General features: G+C 38.0%; 1 protein-coding gene across 4 annotated transcripts in view; it reads left to right on the forward strand.

The window, feature by feature from the left end:
* Window positions 1-462: 462 nt before the first annotated feature.
* The window catches only part of FUT9 (fucosyltransferase 9), a 107,579-nt gene continuing 86,038 nt past the window's right edge, over window positions 463-22,003 (forward strand). The window contains exon 1 of one of the 4 annotated variants that reach the window (XM_051778209.1): window positions 463-650. Coding sequence is in view for 1 of the 4 variants with exons in the window: in XM_051778207.1 (XP_051634167.1) it covers window positions 1,445-1,481 (37 nt within the window). In the remaining 3 variants the exon portion in view is untranslated. Of the gene's footprint in view, window positions 651-1,289; window positions 1,482-1,907; window positions 1,942-18,911; window positions 18,952-22,003 lie in introns of those variants that run through there. The other 3 variants (XM_051778207.1, XM_051778210.1, XM_051778208.1) reach the window with 3 other exon arrangements.

Raw genomic sequence — 22,003 nt, forward strand, 5'->3', positions numbered from 1 at the left:
GGACATTCTCTAGCCAGGGGCTGTAACCTGCATTGCGGTAAATATTTTTGCCAATAGTTGCAGGGAAATGGAGACAGGTCCCTGACCTTTTCTCAATAATTTTGTGAAAAAGATGCACATTGTAGTAATTTTTCTTGTTCCTAGGGAGTAATTTTTCTTGTTTCCGGGGAGTTCTTACTAGCTCCTACTAGCTTTTACTAGAATAGTGGCACTCAGAAATACCTTCATGCCAACAGCGAGTGAACAGTGTTTTGAACCAATTCCCATCATGGTTACAGAAATATTCATATTGTCTTCAGTGAACTTTGGGTCAGGCCTCTCCTACTGAGTAAACCTGTTAGAAGACCAGACCTACAGTGACTACAGCACTTACAGCAAATCAGCAGTTTGAAATGTGGAGCTGTGTGGAAATCTACCCAATCTCTCTCTTCCCTGTCTTCACAAGTGGGAGCTGTTGATACCTGCACGGCTCTTGGTACAAGGCAGAGCAGAAGAGCATAGTAAGTTAATCCGCAAGCCATTCAGAAACGTCTAGGACAGAGACACTGACACCAGGGAATCATATGTCTGCATTGAACATTTGGTAATTTGTTTACTTGGAGGGCTGGTAAGAAATGCACAGATGAACCTCGGAAGCAACTACTTGTAAGGTAAGGCTACTAATGTGCTCTAATAAAAAGCGCTACATTCTCGTCATTTCTATATCTTTTCCCCAAATGTACTCGCAGCAGTTTATCAAAATTATATAATGCAGGGAGAGTTCAGAGAAAGGATAAGGAGTTGATAGCCAGCTTTTGGTGCTCTTGTTTATTTGACTCACTTGATTTACAGGTCTACTCTTTACACAATGCACTCACTCTAAGCTGTTTTTTTTCTTTTATTTTTAACGTTCAGATACTTAGCCTTGATCATAAATAAACATCCAAGAAGTCCTTTAGGTTTCAGGAGCAGGCTTGAAAGATTGCTTTTAAGAACTAATCCAGTGTATGGTTTGTTTTTCATATAGACAATGATTATTGTACTCTATACGCTTTCCTCTTGTTTACCGCCTTTTTTTTCCCTACCACAGCACCGTTTTGTTTCCTTCTGCCGCGTGGGGAAAAAAAAAAAAAAAAAAAAAAGAAAGAAAAAAAAAGAAAAAAAAGGAAGAAAAAAAAAGAAAACGAAGAGCAGGATAGGAAAGCTCTAGCAGCGCTTTTTCTTTAGAGATTGGGGGAGGAAGTAGGAAGCGGGGCTGGGGACCTTCTGCCCTTCAAAGGAGCAAGTCGCCCTTCCCAGGGGGAGGGGGGTCTTGTTGACTCGCCGTGAGGGCAGCATCACGCCTGCCGCGGCCCCCGGGCGCTCCAGGGACACCCTGCAGCGGAAGGCGCGGGGAGGGTACCGCGGAGGGACGGCGGGGAGCGACCGGGGGAGCAGAGGAGCTGAGGAATGGCGGGACGGATGGATGAGGGATGAAGGAGAACAGATAGAGGAATGGAGGGGTGAGGGATGGACGGATGGAAAGATGGAGGTTGAAGGAGGGACGGATGGGAGGATGTGGGATGCAGGGACGAGGGATGGAGAGAGAAGGGGTAGAAGAATGAGAAAATGAGAGCTGAGGGACGAAGGGATGGAGGAGCCGAAGGACGGAGGACTGCAGAAGCCAGCGACGCGCTTCCCAGCTCTCCCCCTCTGCCGCGCGCCCCCGCGCCGCTCCTGGTCCCCCCCTCCCCGCTCCGCCGCTGCGCGTGCCCGCGCCCGGGGCTGACTCTCCCTCGCATCCTCCTCCGGCGGCGGCGACGGCGGCAGCGCCGGGGATGGGCAGCGAGAGCGCGCCCAGGAGCAGCCCGGGCCCCGCCGCTCCCCCCTGCTCCCGCGCCCGCTGCTGCTCCTGCCCCGCCGCCCCCCGCACTCCAGGGGCAGCGCTGCCGCCGCGCCGCCCGCAGCCCCCGCCTCGGACGGGTGAGTCACCGGGCCCTGCACCCCCACCCCGAAAAGCACCTGCCGTGCATCCCCCCGCTTCCTGCCTCCGCGCCCCCCGTCCCGGAGCGGCCTCGGGGATGAGCGCTGGGGGAGCGGAGGAGTCGCGGGGGGGTCGCGGAGGGAGGCACCGCGGCCGCCCCCCCCCGCCCGGGAACAGAGGGTCCCGACCTGCGATCGCGCCCTCTCCGCGGGTGGGGGGTGGCTGGGGTGTTCTGGCGGATCCGCCGGGATGCGGGGAAAGGAGCTCCCGCGCTGCCGCCCCTCCTGGGAGCTGCTGCCCATTCCCTCGGGGGATCTCGGACGCGCATAGAAGCATAACATAGACACTCCGACAGCCGCGCTCCCCGGTCGGAGCCAGGAGACCCCTGAACCGCATCGCCCATACCCCCCGGCGCCAGGGGCGGCTCGGGGCGGGGGCAGCACCTTAACTTGTGCAAGGGACTGTTGGAAGGTGGGGAGGGAGGACCCAGCTCAGCAGAACTGGCGGCTTCCCCTGAGTCGCCCCGGAGGGAGGTGGCGGATAGTCCCGGTCTCCCTCCCGGGGCTGCCGGGTGCGGTGGAGCGCGGCCCTTCCCGAGGGAAACGGGGGCGGCTTCGGGCAAGACTCAGCGCTCAAATGGACTTTTGTAACGCTCCCCCCCGTAAATAATTAAATAAATAAAGTGGCGGTAGGGGACTAGAAGTCTGTGCTTGTTCTGCTTGCGCTGCCCAGAGTGCAAATGACGGGATGCTGTGGCTGAAAAGGGTTTTCTGGTTTTTATGTGTCATGATACAGACTGCTGATGGTAGCTAGTATAGTAACTATCTGTATCCCAATAGTTCCCCGTCGAAGCGTTGTTATGGCAGCAGCGCTCCCCGCTTCTTTTATTCTATATCTCTAGCACACAGTAATGTTAAAGACCTGGAAACTGTCTTAATTAAAAAAAAAAAGGCAAATAACCAACAAGTATGATCATAAGATTCACACTAAATCTTCACTCTCTTCTCCAGAAGCTGGTGCTGTGATAACACTTATGACTGGAAAATGTCTTTTTTTTTTTCCCCCACAATTCCTGCTTTTTGTTAAATTTTGTTGGAATTTTTCCTCAGTTTTACCTCGTGTTAGTTCATGTGTTTCATCTCTACCTTTTCATAGTATTTTTTTCTGACTTACAGAGAATTCCTTAATCCTGCACTACACTGGGTAAAGGGATTCAAGGTATGTCACATACAAGGAATACACATCATTTGCAAAAAGGGAAACCTAGTAATTCTGTAGATCTGATTTTCTGCACAGGATGATGAGTTTCCTTCCTGTGATACAGAGAGGAATCTGTATGAGACTCATCAGAATGGTTTCAGCATATCTTACCTGCCACAGCTGGTGGCAGTCTGAAACAATAAGATTTAAAGGTTATTGAGGAAGTAAGTTTCTCTGTCACCTTTAATGGTCAGCCTCTTCTCAGTCAAAACACCTATAGTTGTAAGGGAAACACACTGATTTTGATTTCAGTTTAGTCAGTTTTTTGAAAAGTTTAAACCCTGAAACCTTTGAGGAGGATGGATGTTAAAAACACATGAAATTGGTAGAGGGCTATATTACTTTGCAGTTTTTACTCTGCGCTTGGATAGGTACCATTTGCTGTCTTCGACAGAGTTTGCTTGTGTAGAGATTGAGTAAATGATAAGGACACAAGATCCTGTCCTGGTAGTTCCTGCATTTTTATTTCTATCAGAATATGTGCAGACTGATATTGATATTGCAGAATGAAACGTCATTGAATTGAGGTATCTTGTTTTCACTCGTACATTTGAAATAAGTTTGGCTTATCATTAGGAAAGCAACATGAATGTGTAACTGTTCATTTAAGAATGAAAAATTGCTGTCCCAGGGTGAATCATGTATTGAAACAAGATAGGTTCAGGTTAAATAGGTGAACTAAAATAATGTGGTGTAAGTGATCTGTAACTAATTTTCATTGCTTATAATGAAAACGGGCACTCTTGTTATCTTCGAGTTAGAATGTAGAGATGCTGGAAGAGAGGTGAGGACCAGCAAAATGTATATATTTAATGATGTACTAAAGTCTTGAATAAGCATCAGATAATTTCGAGGAAATGCAAGCGCATTTCTTAGTATAACTGGGGTCATGATTCTGATCTCAGCAAAAGCAGTATGAGATTCTCCCAAGGCACTTCTGTGAGCAGAATCAAAGATGTCTCTGCTAACCATTTTTGAGGAACCAGGACATGAAAAGATCATTTGTATTTTTCCCCATTGCCAGAGCTGGAAGGATTTATTTTGTGTCTCGTATGGAACATTCCACACCTTACCCTTCCAAGCAGTACTCAGGCCTGTGGTTCCTACCTGCCCAGACAGCTCAGCTGAGATGATTCTTTTGACAAAGAATAATATATATATTGCTAGGGACAGTTTCATTGTGACCAAATAGCAGTCATAATTTACTGGAAAAAAGTTTTGACTTTGAATGATATTTTCATATCTGATACCATTAATATTTCATATTAGGGGTTGGGAACAGCATGTTCCTTAAAATGACATTATTTGTTTTAAAGTTCTGATATGAAAGGACTAGATAAATTTAATCAAGTGGGAAAGTAGATGTTTCCATCTTTAGTGATTTAAAAATATCCTTAGTGATTTAAAAATAACCTTAAGTTGTAATGAAGAAAAGACAAATTTGGACACTGAAGAGGGTTACAATTGGAGTTATTTGGTACAAATGAACCAACAGATTGCACTTATTTAACACTAGACCAAGGTAAAATGGAACAAAAAAGAAAGCTGGCAGAAACCTGTCATCATAGGAAAAAATACAGTATAAAGCCTGAAAGACTGTTGCAAAAATTACCCAAGAGACTCCAGCTTTAAGGGTTAGACTCCCTCTGAGGGGGCAAATGGAAAAAGCTCCATTGGCTTCACTAAGCATTAATAGCTTGAGCATATTCTAAGAGAAGGGATGAGTAATTCAACTAAGTACCACAAGAATTTACAGTGATAGTTACTAAAACCAGATTAGAAATGTATGGGTTTTCTCCAGTTAGAAGGAAGTCCTGGCTTCACTGAAAATGAATTGGAATCTATTTCTCTGAGGCTAAAATGTCATCCTGAGAATAATGTTTCAAGTGACTTTTGAAATACGCTGCATGTTATATTTAATCTGGTTTTAATTTGTCTGATATTCTATTAAAAGAGGTTACCTTTGCCAAACTTGAGTTATTAATTAGTTATTAGTAAGCATTTTCCCTTTCTTTTTACATTTTTTTAAATGTCAGTTTTTCAGAAGTGGCAAGAAATACAAAACAGTCTTTCTGCAAGAGTACACTCAAAAGCTGAATAATTCAAAGCCTGAACTGTCATTGTGCAATCAACTTTTTAATATGATCCTGTCAGAGTCATAAAAATAGAAAATCAAATGTGACATCATAGAAGACAATCTATATAGCTGACATGACATATGAATGCTTTAATTTCTGCACGTTATATTTAGTGGTTAATGAAGATAGACTTCTTTCTTTACTCTGAGGAAACTCCTAACACAACACATTAAATGTTCAGAAGAAAAAAGTATATTTTCATAAAAATATATGAGTTTTGTGAAAATAAGTCCCTAATGTAAAAGAGGTGAGATCATTAAGGAGATAATTTAAAGCCCTCACTGGGAAACATAGAACTGAGATAATTTGTAACTGATAAGAAAAATTATTGTCAGACAGATTTTCTAAAACATGGTAAGTTCAAGTAAGATCTTGACAAAGGACATTTTATTAACTGTTCCTAACTAGTATGTACCTCTGTCTAAAGAAAGAGACTAAGCCACTCTTACCCTCAAAATATATACTAATTTCTGTGACATCTTTCTGCTGTTCTTCCTCCTAAATTAAGCATATTTAATGCTAATGAAAAGTACCAGATTGGCAGAAATGAAAAATAAAACTGTTTTCACCCATCCTTTGTGGAGCACAAGAAGCAATAGTGCAGTATGGTGATTCCAGAATGAGCTGCCATTTCAGCCCAGCTTGGCTGGGTACTTGACATGGAGAAAATATTTGCCCACTGAGATCTTCCAGGTGGCTAAGGACCAATTTGCTCCAGGTGGTCAACGAACTGAGGAAATTTTTCTGGAATGGGATTTTAGTTGATTGCCTCAGCCTCTGTCATCCTCAAGGAAACCAGCCCTGGTTGTGACTCTATGGGGACCTGACTGGTTCCTATGAGGAGCTCAGCATCAGTGCTTTCAGAAGTGCCAAGTGCCTTTTCAAGATCTTCTAAGAAATGGAGTGAAATACCAGTTCATTACACACAGGCCACAAACCACCTTTCAAATCTCAATGATTTTCCATCACTACTGCATGTTGGCTGTATTTGAATCATTGAACTAGAGGTGAAAAGCTCCAAAAATGTTATTACCAGTCCCCTGAGACATTTAGTTCTTCAAGGATATCTTACTGGAAACACTTATTTGTATTTCAGAAACTGGAGCAGAGATTATTTAATTAATAACACACACAAATATTATTCTTTCCTAAAAAATGTTTTTACACTTTTTTTTTTTATTTTGTAGACACACTGTTAATTTCACGTTGCCAGATATTTGGTTCCGGTATACGTATCTAATCGATGAGCAAACAGCCTCATAGATTGTTGGTATTTCTTTAACATACAATTCTGAATTTTTGATCCAACAGTACACAACGATTTAACCATGCACTCCCATACCTGGCTGAACTGAAATTCTAATAGTGATGTTTGCAGTGTTGTTTCGCCCCCCCCCAGTATCTGCCACTAACAGATGAAATAAAAACATAAATGTAAAAATAAATATAAATGAAATAAACTGCTGTTATTTATGATTTATTTTTATGTAAAATGGCTTATTTTGTCTAATTTAAGCCTACTACTCTTTTGGAAAAACAAATCAACTTACAACTACTGTAGTTGTTTTATACTACAGTCTAAATCTACTATGTGAGTAAGTCTACTGAACTAAGCAAAGCCACCAACACTGAAAATGAATACTTAATTGATAATCCAGATGTTTTCTTCCTTTTTGTTTGTCCAGGACAGCAACTACAGCAATTTTAGGCTGAGAAAGTGTGTTAGAGCTGAAACCACAGGAAAGCCTGTTTTCCCATCCCAGTGTTAGGTGAGAGGAGGCGAGAGGTAGAGCTCTATAAGGTCTAAACTTTGAAGGTCATTATGACATAAAACATATGCTTCCTTCAAAATTATTTCACTCATTGAGGCAGTGACTGCGGGCTTTTTTAAATGTGGAATGTTAGGGAGTTTTAATTTGTGTTTGGATAGAGCCTTTATTTTTGTTTTGTTTAACTAATATAACAATCCTAGAAAATATTTTCTGCACTTTCTATATCACCTTCCATCACAACATTAGCTAACATTACAAGATTAATCATAATTTGTCCTATTAAAATGTGCAAATTAAAAATCTGAACAAAGATGGACGTAGACTTCTTTGTGATTAGCAAAAAATGCTATTCACTTTTGCATAACTTATATTTGGCTGTTGATTAGTTTGCTTTAATGCTCTAGAGTGAGTGGTGTTTTAATATTCTTTAAGGAAATAACTAAAAAGCATAAATCTAGTCCAAGATTAAATAGAATCATTTAATACTTGATGTCATTCTTACGGATTTGAATTGCAATCAAGTTGAAGATCTGAGCTACTTAGAATGAAATCTACCCATAGTTGTGATAAGGTAATGACTGAGGATCTTGTTTACATTTTTGTCTTTTGCATTTGCCCACAGTTCCTCCTGCAGCTTTTCTTTACCCACTTTTTCACCCCAGATGACAATGCAAGGTAGGAGTTCAAAATATTTTAAAGTATCTCAAATAACTAAGCTGCATTAACTGCCTAGATATATTCAAAGACTTTCTTCAAATGAGTCACCACGTCTTATGAAGTCAGGTACCGACAGCAGTACCCAGAGCAGATTACTAACCAAGGACAGATGGATGCAGGTGGCAAGCAGACCATGCCAGACACCATGGGGTGAAGCAGGCTCATAAAGCAACAAAAACAGTCTTCTCTGTTTATCAGGGTGACATTTCAAAGGTTTTTGAAATTTCAAATATCTCCTTTCGAATTGAAAGACATAAATTTAGAAGTCCTCAAAAAAAAGTTTCTTCCATAAATTGTTTTGGATAGACCGAAATGTAAAACACTTCGATACACATACCAACATATCAGAAACAACTTAAGTATCTCTTTTTTGGAGGTTTTTCTTTCAAACTAAATTTCAGCAAAATTATTTCAATTTTGAGAAACATAGTGATTTTAGTGGAACTACACATTCTGACTGAATGGGATTTCAGCAAAGTTTCTGCAGTGGCTTTACCTACAGAAAAAACACATTTCTTAAAATGAAGGTGCTGAATGAGGGCATCGGTCCTGAAATTGTGTAGATGCAGAGCTTGAGGAGTGTGTGTATTCCAGTATATTTGCTGATTGTGTACATCAGCTTACTCATGTGACAAGTACTGTGACTTTATCAGAATTAAGTCCTTGCTAAGTCCAGTGAAAGTCTTGGCTTAGAGGGAGTGGGTAGAACTGATGGTAGAAATTGGTTTGGAATTCTCCACCAAGGTTATTTTTCAATAGATATAATTAACACTTTGAAATTAGAATTGACATTAGTATTGGTCAATAATAGAAAATCCCTAATTTAATTTGAAAAACAGAAAAAACATAAAATTTCAAAATTAAGAATTTGAAATGGAAAATGTTTTACGGTTACTACTACTGAGTATTGTATTTAAATGGAATGAGAGGACATCCAACTACATTAGAAAGCAATCAAGTTATTGGCTGTATGTTATGCTTGGAATAAAATTTATCACCCAAGGCTATCCACCTAGGCTATACAAGTTTTATTTTATTTTATTTAAGCTGACAATAGAAGATTTGCACAAACTAGCTGCTTAAGACTGTTATTCAGCAGTTCTAAATACCCATAGATTAAAGGCCAATGTTTAAGAATAATGAAGTAAGATTGCTCTGACACAAACGCTAATTAGTTTCTTGTAACTACCAGACAAAAATAATTTTTAAGCAACCTCGTTTAGATGAATGGAGAAAGAAAATGCAATAGTATCCAGCAAATGCCATTTGGGAGCATAAAAAGTTTGCTAAGTCTAGAACTTGCAGTAATTAGGAGAGTTTCAAGTGCAAATGTCTGCCACAAACAGCATTCACCTCAAACAGCTACATTAAGAGACAGCTGATGTCTTACAGTAAGTATTAGGACTAATATTATTGTTGCAAGATAGGAGCTCAGGGAAGGGATTGAACTTCCCTTCTTGGATGGTCTCCACGCCTCCCCTACAGATCCTTATCAGCCAGCCTTTCTGCACAGCAGCATGCCTGGGGAGCAAAGGAATGACCATCTGCCCTCCCAGCAGAGTTTCCTGGAGGACCCAGCCAAAATTCCCAATTGTTTGACCTTGCTGAGCCTCAGTGCCCTGGACATAGCCTCCTGACCTGCTGGGCCTCTAGCACTGGCCCGCATGCCCACCTGCAGCAAGCTGACAGTATTTGAAATTCAAACTAAAGAATATTTAAGAAGAAAGTAATGAGAAGATTTCAGAATAATATTTAAAGTATTTTGACAGTTAAAATCCACATAGCCAGATAAAGTGTGCTTCCTCAAGGCCCCATTGAGATGAAAAGTCTTCTTTCCACGGGCATCCCAGGGAAAGCAAGTGCAAGCGGATGACAGCATCTGTATTTTTTAAGCAATCATAAAAAAAAAAGTATTAACAGCAATAATTACATCTGTGTTTTAGATCTTTCCGGACCACAGAAGTTTAAGACTTGCATTGCAAGTGGTACCAATATTCGATGGGAAGGAATTCCAAATTGCTTGCACACTGGAGTGAAATACAGCAGCACTGCTATGAAACTCAAGGCTGAGAATTTTGATACAGTTCATAGTATTCAGCATGAGCTTGAGAATAATTTAATTTCATGAAATCAGTGGAATAAATAGGAAGATCACTGCTACGTGTGTGTACGTGTAAACTACAGTATGAAAGAATCAACTCCATTCAGTAAAATGTCTGTTGCATAGTTATCAATGAAGCACTCAGCAATATGAAAATATGGTTTTGTTTATGGAAATTTTGCAGTTTCACCAGTTTTCTAAAAGAACAAAAACATCAATTGTATGTTTCTACAGATTAAGAAGTGGGTTTTTTTTAATTCAGTGATTCTGCTTTCAGTCAATCGGGTTGTAGATAAATTTAAAAGACTGATAAAATTTGTTATGTTTTATGATGAAAAAGACACTGCAGTGGAAAGTTATTTCAGAGTAGAAATTTGAAAAATATACTTTTTCCAAAACAATTTTTCTTTAAATTTGACCAATCCCAAGAGTTGTTTTGGTGTAAAAATATCAAATTCTCTTTCTCTCTCCCCTGAAAAAAATTTTCACACAGATCTAGATTTACAAGAAGAATTTGATATTCCCCATGTTACTGGGAAAACCTGCAGCTTTCTGCATTAAGGTATATGAAGGCAACAGTCTAATCTGCTAATCAGAAACCCTGTGTCTTAACCATATAGTACTTTTAGTGCATATGTATATATATATATATATACTTATATAGTAAATATGCATATATATACGTACATACACATATGTACTTCGGGTCCTCCCAGTCCACCATAGCAGCTGAGCTCCTCAGGCATCCTACGTGGTTAAAATCCTCCACCCTGAAACTCAGCTGTCAGGTTTTTTTCCCTCAGTAGAGCAATTTCCTGTGGTGGATTTATGAATTGATCTTTTTTCTTGAACTTTGTTGGATTGGCCTAATTTTTAATTATTTTTCTCACATTATTATGGAGATATTTGTTGCTTTAACTCAGTTGTTATAGAATAAATAATTTTGATGTTTGTGCCCCATTTTTGTAAGTGCTTAATGCTGTCTAATGATTATGGATAATCTATAGTTTTCAGTAAGTAGGAAAAAATTACTCCAGAATTATCCCTCCCTGAAGGTCAGAAATGCACAGCTACAAATGGAAACCAATGCACTATGTTTCTGGTCCCCAGCCGTGCTTCCTCATATAGTACAAAACTGGTTTAGCACATACTTTCCCCGAAATATGGGCAACAATTTTGATGCCATGAAGAGAAGGTAATTTGTGACAATCACTGACTATTTCAGCAGCAATGAGAAAAGCCTGGTATAGACTTGAGGAGATAGTCACTGATCAGTCTAGATAGCAACTATACTATGTACTGGTATGTATATTTTTTAAAGCTTTCTACAAGTATTGCTTCAAAATAGTATTTTCCTCCCGCTCCATTGCCACCTGTTTTCCTTTCTAGTTTGTTCCCTCTTAGTCATTACTGATCTTTCTTTAATTCTTGTGAAACTTTCTTCCTGCATTTTATTCCTTGTATTTGTTTTATTTCAGTTCTGAATTTCTATCTTGTCCTTTGTATCATTTCCCCAGTTATCATTTCTTAATTATTGAAATGTTATTTTATTTGCCCATGGGGAAAAAAAAAAAAGTGGAAATTTGAAGTTTTCACTAACAATTATCTGTGGTGAATTAGGGCAAAATCCACACAGAGACTTATAGCTCTGTTAAGGGTTTTAGGCAGCAGAAATATGACTTGGATGTTCTTGTCTGTATTAGCAACCAATTCAGCACAATAGGAGCAGAGCAGTACATCAAAGCATCTGGTGTGGAGGTCCTTATATTTAAGTGTGTGATCAATATGTTTTACCACATTATAGATCCAGTTTGTTGTCTCAGACCAAATGTTATTACCCTGAATGGAGTTTGAGGCTATTCAAAGGACCAGTTAGTTCAGATACTTTTGTCTCCACTGCAGGTTATAGTACATTTGGTACAGACTGTAAGCAGAGCTTCCGATTTACTTTACTTCGATAGAAATCTAATCCATGCACACCAAGGCTGCTTTATATGGTAGTTGTACATACCAATGTATGGTAGTTGGGATTCACTGCAAACCCACACTATTTCTCCCAGTCCAATGGCAGTCTCCTAGGTCCTCAACAACAAATTTCACCACCTTGCCCTGAAATTTCACATTCCAGTTTTTAGTCTTCAAATTTTTATTTGCCTATGTCCCCAGAAGAACCTTGCCTTCTGAAGACTGAACAAGTTCAAGGACTGTGTAAATGTTTCACTGTTCTGGCTCATGGACTAAGAACTGCAATCAGGTACCCATTCCTTGAGCAGCTGTGTCAGGTGCTAGGCTAAAGCGTCATTCACCACCTCTGTGCAGGCAAATAAATACTTATTTTCCCCATTCGGACCATGTAGTGACATGGTTCCTACAGGTGTGACCAGTGTTTCATCTCAGAACAGTTTCTGGGAGTAGATTGCAGTGCTGTAGCTAGAGCAGGGAATCAGCAGAATTGAACCCCGACTGCCTACACTTCAGGTAGCAAATCTAATTACAGTGTTTTTAGGAGAGCATCAGCATATCTCTTATCTTTTCATTTTAAAAGAAAGCTTTATTCCATTTCTTTTTGTTTTCCTTTCAGTTTCTAAAAATAAAAGTCTACTTTGCTAACAAAATCTGAAGCCTGAACAGATAGATGCACATCCTTCTAATATTACACATGGTGTTTAACTTCTGTCCAAGTAAAATTTAAAACAGACTCTGTGATTAATATTTCCCTCGCTATCAAACTGCCTTTTCAGTGTCATGACATTACATAGTTCTCTGGGTTTCCCACTACCCAGTCTGTACCACTTAACTTCCTGGAGAACGTCCTTCCAGCTCATAAACCCTTAAATATGGATGCTTCATCTAACATGGGGACAAGACACCAAAAGTGATGTAGTGAATAGCTCTGACTTTTAGCACCCAAATGTCTTTTTGGATGCAACCATCAAACATTGTAATGTCTAACTGACAGGTACTTTGTTTATAAAGACTGTCTCTACCCTGAGTTAGGCTTCCTGTGCAAAGCATAGGAGATAGATGGGTAAGAGGGGTAACCAGAGAAACCAACAAGGAGAAGGAAGGATAGCTTCTAGGAAATATGGTGGGACAGTAATACATGTACAACCCACAAAGGTTTTTGCTTTTGGCACTGGGGAGGTCTTCACTCTCCCCTGAAAATAAATATAAAAGCTAAATCTACCTTTTCTGCAAAATTATTAGAACATGCTTCTAATTGATGCCCAAATATCCCGTAATTAGAGCACTTACCATTGAGGTGGATGACCTTTTAAAAACATACCCACACTCCTGAGCTGATAAAAAATTTCACTCACAGGAACTTTCAAGTCAGAAATGTGCCCTAACTACTGACTGAGTGGTTATTTTGGGATGAAGTTAGTGACTTTCTTCCCTTGAAACCTTGCCAATTTGGATAATTGATTAAATAGCTAATGGAGCAGGAACTTAAATCTGACCCCCTTTCTTCACAGAAAAGCAGACTAGCATTGGTCTATGGAGTCAATAGCTTGCTATTTGGCTGAATAAATATTTAAAAGCAAACTGAACAGTTCCAAGAGGGGAAAATTAAGAAGTTGTCTTGTCAAACAACAAAGACTTTCTGGTTAATGGGAACCTCCTGGGAGGCAGATAGTCTTAAGTCTAATACTCTCTATAGATCAGATGAAGTGTGGTTGTCTGTTTCCCAAGAGAGAATTTAATTTTCTGTGGTTTCAGAAAGTCTTGCTTCCTGCCTTTCTATATTTTTTGCCCCATGCATGTGACATCTGCTCTGCCAAACATGTTCTCAGAAAACATATTGGTTCTCTCTGGGGTGAGACTGCTGCCTCTTGCAAGCAAGTTCAGGGTCCAAGAACATTGGCAGGGTCAGGGCTTGAGGGACCTGGTGAATGAGCACCATGAGCTTGAACATACTGTGCTGCAACTGTGCGAAGGCTGGAAAGTGTTAGTGGTGTCTGATTTGCTTGACTCAGTATTGTCCAAAGTGGCAACTAAATCCCTTGATAGACTTTGTACTCCATTTTAGGGCATTAAAAAGCAACACTTAGGAACCTTCAGAAATACAGAAACATACTAATAATGGAAACATTCGGTAAATGTAACATTTTAAAGCTAGTGCTTAGTATCCAGTTTGTGGAGCTAAAGCTCTCTCCTTTCATGTAAGAGATATAGTATAATGAGTGATAATATAGCTTTCCAACATTGCTTCATCACTTAATATCCAAAGGAGTAGAAAAATGTTTTAATTCAGGGAATCAGACTTCAGACAAAAGTAAATATCACTTCCCATAGATACTCATTTTTGACAGACTATTTACTCAAAAAGATCTTTACCAGTCCTTTGTTGCTCTTCCTATTTAAGGTTTTTAAGTCTTCATGACTCCTGTGTCCTTGAAAACAGCTGTGTACAAACACAATAGATCAATTTAATCTAATCTAGCTTTAACATTTTATTTTATATAGGTTTCTGCAGCACTAAAACTGATTTGCTGAAGTCCTTAAAAATATGATTTATTCAAGTTGAACTAGGCATTCATACTTTAAAATCTGATGGCATTATTTAAGACTATAAATGATATTTCTATAAGAGTTTCAATTTTCCAGTGTCATCATTTGTGGTTGACTTGGGTTATGCATAGACATCAGGAAAGAAGCCAGATGAGCAAGCTGTGTTACCCCTGCATTTGGGAAAATGGAGGAGTATGGTAGAGGATATCTGAGCTGGCAGCACAGAAGCCATTGTGGAGTAGCACAGCTGTTTTCATGCAGCACTGCACACTGAGTTAAGAAACACTGCTGAAGCCAGCTTAATTCTTTGACAGAATACATAAATTTATTGTTTATAGCAAAGAGACTAGTAGAAACGTCTATATATTTAGCAGGTTTCTTCCAGATTACCACATTCTTTCAGTTTCCTATTTGGTTTTGAACAGACCATCACAAACATTCAGCAAGCTTAGAGACATCTCATACAAGCTATTTGCTGTTACAGAGTATACGTTCCCTTGAGAAACAATGCAATCGTTCCTTTGCTCTCCAATTTCTATATGTGCACATCTATATTAAGGAACATGTTAAGGAAAAAGAGTGAGAATATCATGATGCTCAGTTCTGGAGGAGTAATGCAACTTAATTTAATTACAGAAAAGTCCTTTCATTAATTTTTCTGAATGAATGCAAGCTGAATGCTAATAGAGAAATGTATGTCATTAATTACTCCTAAAACAAAAGGATACATAATCTAAATTTTGCAATAAATGCTTACAGCATTATTCCAAATAAAATTTTCTGAAGCTGTTAATGACATAACAATACTTCTTTTAGAACTGCAAGATATGGAGGATAAAATTGCAATCTTTGTTGAAAACCTGAAAAGCAAATCTGACTTTCTGTATGGTTATTATCATTTTGCCAGCTTAATAGATGTCATTTAAGTTAGACCCTGTAATATTAGTGCTACGTAGGATTTTGTAAGGAAAAGTATTTTGACTGGCAAAATTCAAATTTGCATTTGCCGAGAAAAATGTCTTTACATAGGGATGGAAACTGCTTTCCATTTTGTTTTACTACTCTTTTTCACCAGTATTACTCTGTGTTGTTTCACCTAAAAGTACTTCAAGATTGAGAAATGACCGTAAGAAAATCCTAAACCAATAAATGTAGGACTCAACTAATTTTATGACTGTCATTCTCAGCAGAGATGAGTTGGGAGCTGATCTGCTGAGAGGGAGTTGTTAGTGCCCTTTCCTGAGAACTGTCAGGACAGCATGAGCATTTGAACTTTTTATACTTCACTAAGTTGCCTTTTCTCCAGGAGAAAAGCATGGAGACAGCAGGTTTGAGATCCAGCTCTGTCTTCTTGGAGCGGAAAGTTGACTTCAATTCTTTCACATATATACTGGTATCTTACTGGACTTTTGAGTTAAAAGTAACAAGGCACACAAAATAAGGGAACTAAAACTGGTTTTATAGCACCAGTATCCTTACATTTGCTTTACTCTTACAAATTCACTGCTTAGTTTCCCTACCATCTATGGGCACAAAAAAGGCTGGTGATACCTAATCTTATTTTGTGTTATGTGCTATGATATTTTTTCTCCTAATGTTCCAACTTAGAAAATAAAAGCATTGCATGAAAATCTCAAATGCCATTAGACAGAAAAAAAATATACACAGTAACAGTACACTTTTTATGCAAAGTCCTTTCCAGCTTCTAAGCATATTATTCCCTTCTCAGATACTATTTAAAGTATTTAGGTTAGACTAGATGTTTTAGCCTGAAACAAATCATGAGCAAGTTATATGAGCATATATTAATGTGAGCAATTGAACTTCTGGATCACAGAAATTATAACTTTCAGCTGATGGGACAATGAGGATAGCTACAAGGTAATCAAGTTAATCATATCTGTAACCAGAGGAAGATGAAGAATGATGTGATTACAAATCCTTGTTTTCTAGGTATCATGAGTGTAGATGATATCTTCAAAATGCATCCCATAGGAAAACAAAACAAAGAAATCAACCCAAAACAAAAAAGTAAGGTGTGTTTTACAAGCATTCACATGTCCTTCTTTTTGAATCACATAATTTTTGAGCACTCCTCATAGTCTCATAGGTTTGACTTATGATTTTTGAGCTCTTTTGTCAGTTCTACAAAAAAACCTGTACCATTGTGACAGTTCAGATGGAGCCCAGAGAGTGGCAATGAGTTTGATTAAATCCACTGAAGTTGGATAAAACTGTGCTTCAAAAATGAGATGAGACTTTTCTACTTTACACATACTCTTTTTATAATTTGACAAATCTTTAGGTAAATTTTTTTCTCACCTCTTTTGAGAACTATGAAGTTGTGCAAAAATAAAGACAAATTTTTGGCTTATAGAAATTTTACTTCTTGTGATAAAAAAAAACAAGGCCAGTAGGAATAAAACCACTCCACTTCTACATAGAATAGTTTTCATGGGGGAACAATTAAAAAATTATCTTTTTGATGTATAGTTTGAACTATCTTAACCTTGGTGAATCTTAGTCCCAATTTACCTCCCATACTTTGATAATCATATACTTAGGCAGGCAGTACTACTGACATCAGTGTGCCCACTTACCATTAGGACTATAAATCAGGGTGAGTAATCACCATGGAAATGTCTGATAATTATAATCTTTCACAAAGTAGTAGTTCCCTTGACTGTCCGTCTTGCTTCATAATTGAATGCTCGAATGTTTGGTTAGGCTGCGTGTTTTTCTGTTATGGAATAGGGTGTGGGGAATTGATGATGCTGACTCATTATGATTGATGCCATGAGCTGCAGGTTTCCCAGAACAGCTGCTTTTTCTGATAAACATAATACTCTACACTAGGCCTTTGATTTTCTGCATATTTTACTTGCTCATTAGGTCTTACTCTTTGTATGTTACTGCTTCATTCATCATACTTTATTCTACTGTATGTTCCAAGATGGTCAAGCATTTTCATCTGTGTTTTCTATTCTTCTCTAACAGAAGCTGCTGAAAGTTTTGGTAAGCATGAGTGAATGCAGCTTTAAATTATAACTCAAGAAATTAATGGGAGAAAGGTGTCTGAATCATTGGGTGCTAAAGCATAAAAAATGGGGGGAGGGGCAGAATACTAGGGGTGTACACTTTTTTTACTGCAGTTTTGAGAGCTAAATCAGCATTAAAAAGAGCTAAAGGTCTGCTCATAACCACATGCCACTTATTCCTCTGACTATCACTTTCCCTTGGAAAATATTCAGGTCCTTGGTTGTGTACTGCCAGCATTCATTCTGAGCCCTCCATAGGGACAGATTTAATATCTTATTGTTTAATATCTTCTGTATCTGAAGAGGTTCTTGTTTGAGTTTTCCAAAATCAAAACGTAGTAATAGTTCTATCACTTACACTTCATGTTTACTAAGTAATTTCTTTTATCATTAATCATAAAGGATTTTATCTGAGTTTTAGCTTTATGTATTTTTACTAGTTTTAGGAACTGGTAACTCCATAAGAACTGGATTTTCTTCCGGTATTATCCACACTGTGCTGTAATAGATTAAATATATTATCTACTTAATATTTTTAGAAATTAATGCATTTTCATATTTTTCCTGATAATACCCAGAAGTAATAATAATTTTCATTTTGAATTTTATTCCCATACTATATTCTAGACCATGGTATTTATGGCCATATGAAATACTGTATTTTTAGGAAAACTTTTGGTTTGATGTATTTGATTAAGATTATTGAATTTTAGATCCTACTGTTTTTGATTTTTGTTTGGGGTTTTTTGTTGCAGTCTCATTAAAATATGGTCTAGTTCACAGACTCTTTTTTCCTTTTGACAAATGGAGTTTGAAAATGGAAACCCTCAATTCATTTAAAGTGATATCTAACTACTTTGCAGCCCAATGGTATATCCTTTACAAGACTCAGGATCACTATGCAGATAAATATAGGGGTTTAGAAAAATTTCAACCTTTTACTTCTGGTACGAGACTAAGTCCTTGAAGAATTTTGAGCATTGAGTTACCACCCTTAAGAGCCAGTTCTTTTGCCCCTGGATGAGATTCAGAAGAGTAATACAGGAGGCCAGACTTCAGAGTAACTGAGACAATGTTTGGTTTGGATACATATTTTGGAAGGCTTTATCTTCTTGATTGCTAGCTGCGGTCTGCAGTTAACATAGTTTTGCTCTGGACATTGGCAAATAGTATTGAAGGAAATGTATTTTGCTTTGTACTTTTCCTGTTATTTCAGTTTAGTATTCTTCCATTCAGGGAGCCTCACAAACACGTAGAATGAGTACCAGGCCTCTAGAAACACCCTCACAGCATCATTACCACTGTTCTGTATGATCCAGTTGCCTTGTGGAAGGTCAGAGCATCACAGATGTGTTGGAGCATCCAGAGAAAGAAACAATCCATGGTGATCTGAGGATTTGCTACTCCCTGCTGCCATGAAGCTGGTAATGCTGTGTCAGAGCAGCCAACAGCAGCCAGCACAGCTCCCCAGGTACCCTCCAGGCTTCTCTGCAAGCACACATCAGCTGCGGAACTGTCATGGGGAACTTACCACATAGATAAAGTCTTAACCTCACAATCCTTTACTAACATCATGGCAGGCTCCCAGAATAGTCTTGGAAGATCTGGAATAACAGATCTTCTTCACAGGAACTACAGAACAAACCCTAGTATATACACCTGTTTCCAAATGGAGTGAAAAGACTCCTGTAACATCCGACCTCCAAGAAATCCTGATCATATGCTGTTCACATCTGCTGAATAAAATTGTTTTCTAAACTGCTTTCTAATTAAGGAAATGTATTTTTTCCCCAAAACAAAAGAAACCCCATCCCCAAAATATTACACATTTGGCATTTGTCATAATTTTTTAAAAAGATGTTTAAAGAGGCTTAACTGTTGCATTCAATGTAATTTGATTTGTGTGTATTACAGTCATAATATAGTTATCTGTCCATTCTCTAGAACTTGCTAATTCTTGGTAAAATGAATAAATTTCAGTCCTTGTAAATGAAGATTATTTTTATGACTGTGTCCAGATGCATAAATTGGATTTAAAAAGTGGACTTTTTTCATATAGTTTCATAGTGATGGTAAATGAAAACTGATTATACATATATTTATTTTAAATAATATGTAACTGCATATCATTAGGTCTCTAATGCTAATTTTAATAAATTGCTTGGGTATGGTCAGCATAATCTATTTTTTTAATCAACACTTCATATTTATTCTGCTTTTGATTCTTACTATGTCTTTACAGCAACAGTCATTTTTATTTTTTAAGAAAGTAATTAAACTCAGTTCAGCATATATTTTTGGAGATAGTATAAAAAGCTCTTGCTGTGATACTAAATGTGAAGCATCTGTTTTCTGGGTGAAATTATTGCACTAATGATTAGGAGTCCATTTTTTGACTAACTTTAGAAGTTGATTATTTATACAAATAGCATCATTAAAAAATAAAAAAAAAAGATAAAAACCCAGTTTCTTAACGACTTCCTTTTGAATGGAGAAAGCTTATTCTGCTGTTGACACAGGCTGTTTTCCAAGGCATTTAAACTCACTTACAGAAAAAAAATAGATGGAATTTTGGTGTTTAAAAGACTGGAAGTTTTCTTACTCTTTATCTGTCCCTGAGAGACTAGGGGGAGTGGGTATGTGTTAGCCTGGGCTTTTTTTCCAAGGAATAGAACTTATAATGAATAAAGACAAGTTTATGATGTGACCTCAGATATCTGTAGTTTAACCTGGACTCCTAAAATTTTACCGTAGTTAAAGGATTGTGAACATGCCTGCACTGCCATTTCCCCAAGAAGGGAACATTTCCCTGTGAACCCAGCCTTATGCAGGTTTGGGTTGGTTTGTCTGCTTTTTAAGAAAATTAAGAGAAACTTGGTTAATAAATGATAGCTTTATGTCCAAGAAGATTTGTCTCTTTATGATTAAAGATTTTTATCAGAAAGAAAGTAGAGTGAACCTATAATTCAGAGCGAGTAACTAATGATCTTTCCATGTTTTGCTAAGATGTAGGGTCTAAAAGGTTTTTCTATCGCCTGAAAATAATGGTAGTATGTAACAAAGCAAAAGTGTTCATTTGGAGAAGGGTCTTAAGGAAAACAATTAAAGACAGAAAAACTTAAACAAAACAGTTTTATACTTAGGAAAGAAATATTGAAGACTGCAACAGCCCTTGCAGATAAATTGAAAACTCAATGACTGAATTACAAAAATAATTTATCAATGTGTTTCCAGTTAGAGAAAGAGAAATTACCTTTAAAATTAGCAAGAAAGGAAAGCAGATCTATAAAAATTCAGTATTTTAATGTAAATTCTAAGGAACTAATGATTTACAAAGAGATAGGTGTAAAATATCTGTTTTATGCAGCCTGATTTCTTAATTATACAAGTGCAAATTTCCCCCAAATTTCATCCAAAATCTCCTTCTGAGCATAGTCACGTACTATGTACTTGAAAAGACTGATCTGGACTTTGGAAAAAAAGAAAAAAAAAGAAAACCAGTGCGACTGGCAGCAAAAGTGGTCATGTCCATATCAATGTCATTTATGGCAGATTCACCCTGGCTGCGTCCTTCTATGGAGGAAATTTACTTTCCACTTGTCCTTCCCACTTCTGAGAATGGGATCATAACCTGCATTTTTTCCCCTAAGATATGCATAAGATGACACATTTCAAATATTAAAGAATAACTGGATGCTAGCTACCTTGCTTTATATGTGTTCCTCATTTCTCTTTTTCAAGGGGAAAAGTTAAATCTGTTTTATGCTAAAAGTAGGTTGTTCTTCTTTAAGTAAACATGAAAGTGGGCACTGTCAAGGGACAGGACTACATATAATTTCCAGTTAGATATCCATCTTTCATGTCTATAGATATGGACTAATGCCAGCTTAAAATGAAGGCTGTTCTGTAGGCATGCACAGAGTTTGATGAGCTAAAAATTCCACATTGAACTTCTGTGAGGACCTGCAGTGTATGGAATCCAGTTATGGAATGAAAAAGACCTTCCAAATTCAGAAATCCCGTCACAGGACTCAACATATTTCTTTGTTCTAGACAATCTAATAAATCTTGTATATTCAAATATATTTAAAGAAATCATACATATTAAATCCAAAATTATTTTAGTAAACTTCTGAAAGTAGTCAAAGATATCACTTGATTAAGGGGATTAACCAAATTTTCAGATTCTATGCCGAAGTGCTGCTAAAGTATCATATCACATAAAAACAATGGTTTTTGTTTCTATCATTTTGATGATATTAACATTGGGTGGAACTTAAATCACTCACATAAAGTTAAATAAGACTGTCTTTTCTCTAGAGAATCTATGGAATCTGTTGAAATCTGTTTCTGCTTTGGTTAAGGGATCATCATTGTCAGGCAGCGGGTATACTGAGAGTTGTAATTCTTGTGTCTTGGTCATAAGCACAAGGACAATGTTAGAGTGGCTGAAGAAAGCAGAACGAGAGAAAAATCTTCAAATAAGGGATCATGTTTGACCCTGTGAAATTTTATCCTTGAAC

Source organism: Manacus candei, unplaced genomic scaffold, assembly GCF_025592945.1.
Source record: "Manacus candei isolate 608988 ecotype Guabito, Panama unplaced genomic scaffold, ASM2559294v1 h1tg000011l, whole genome shotgun sequence".
Lineage (NCBI taxonomy): Eukaryota > Metazoa > Chordata > Aves > Passeriformes > Pipridae > Manacus > Manacus candei.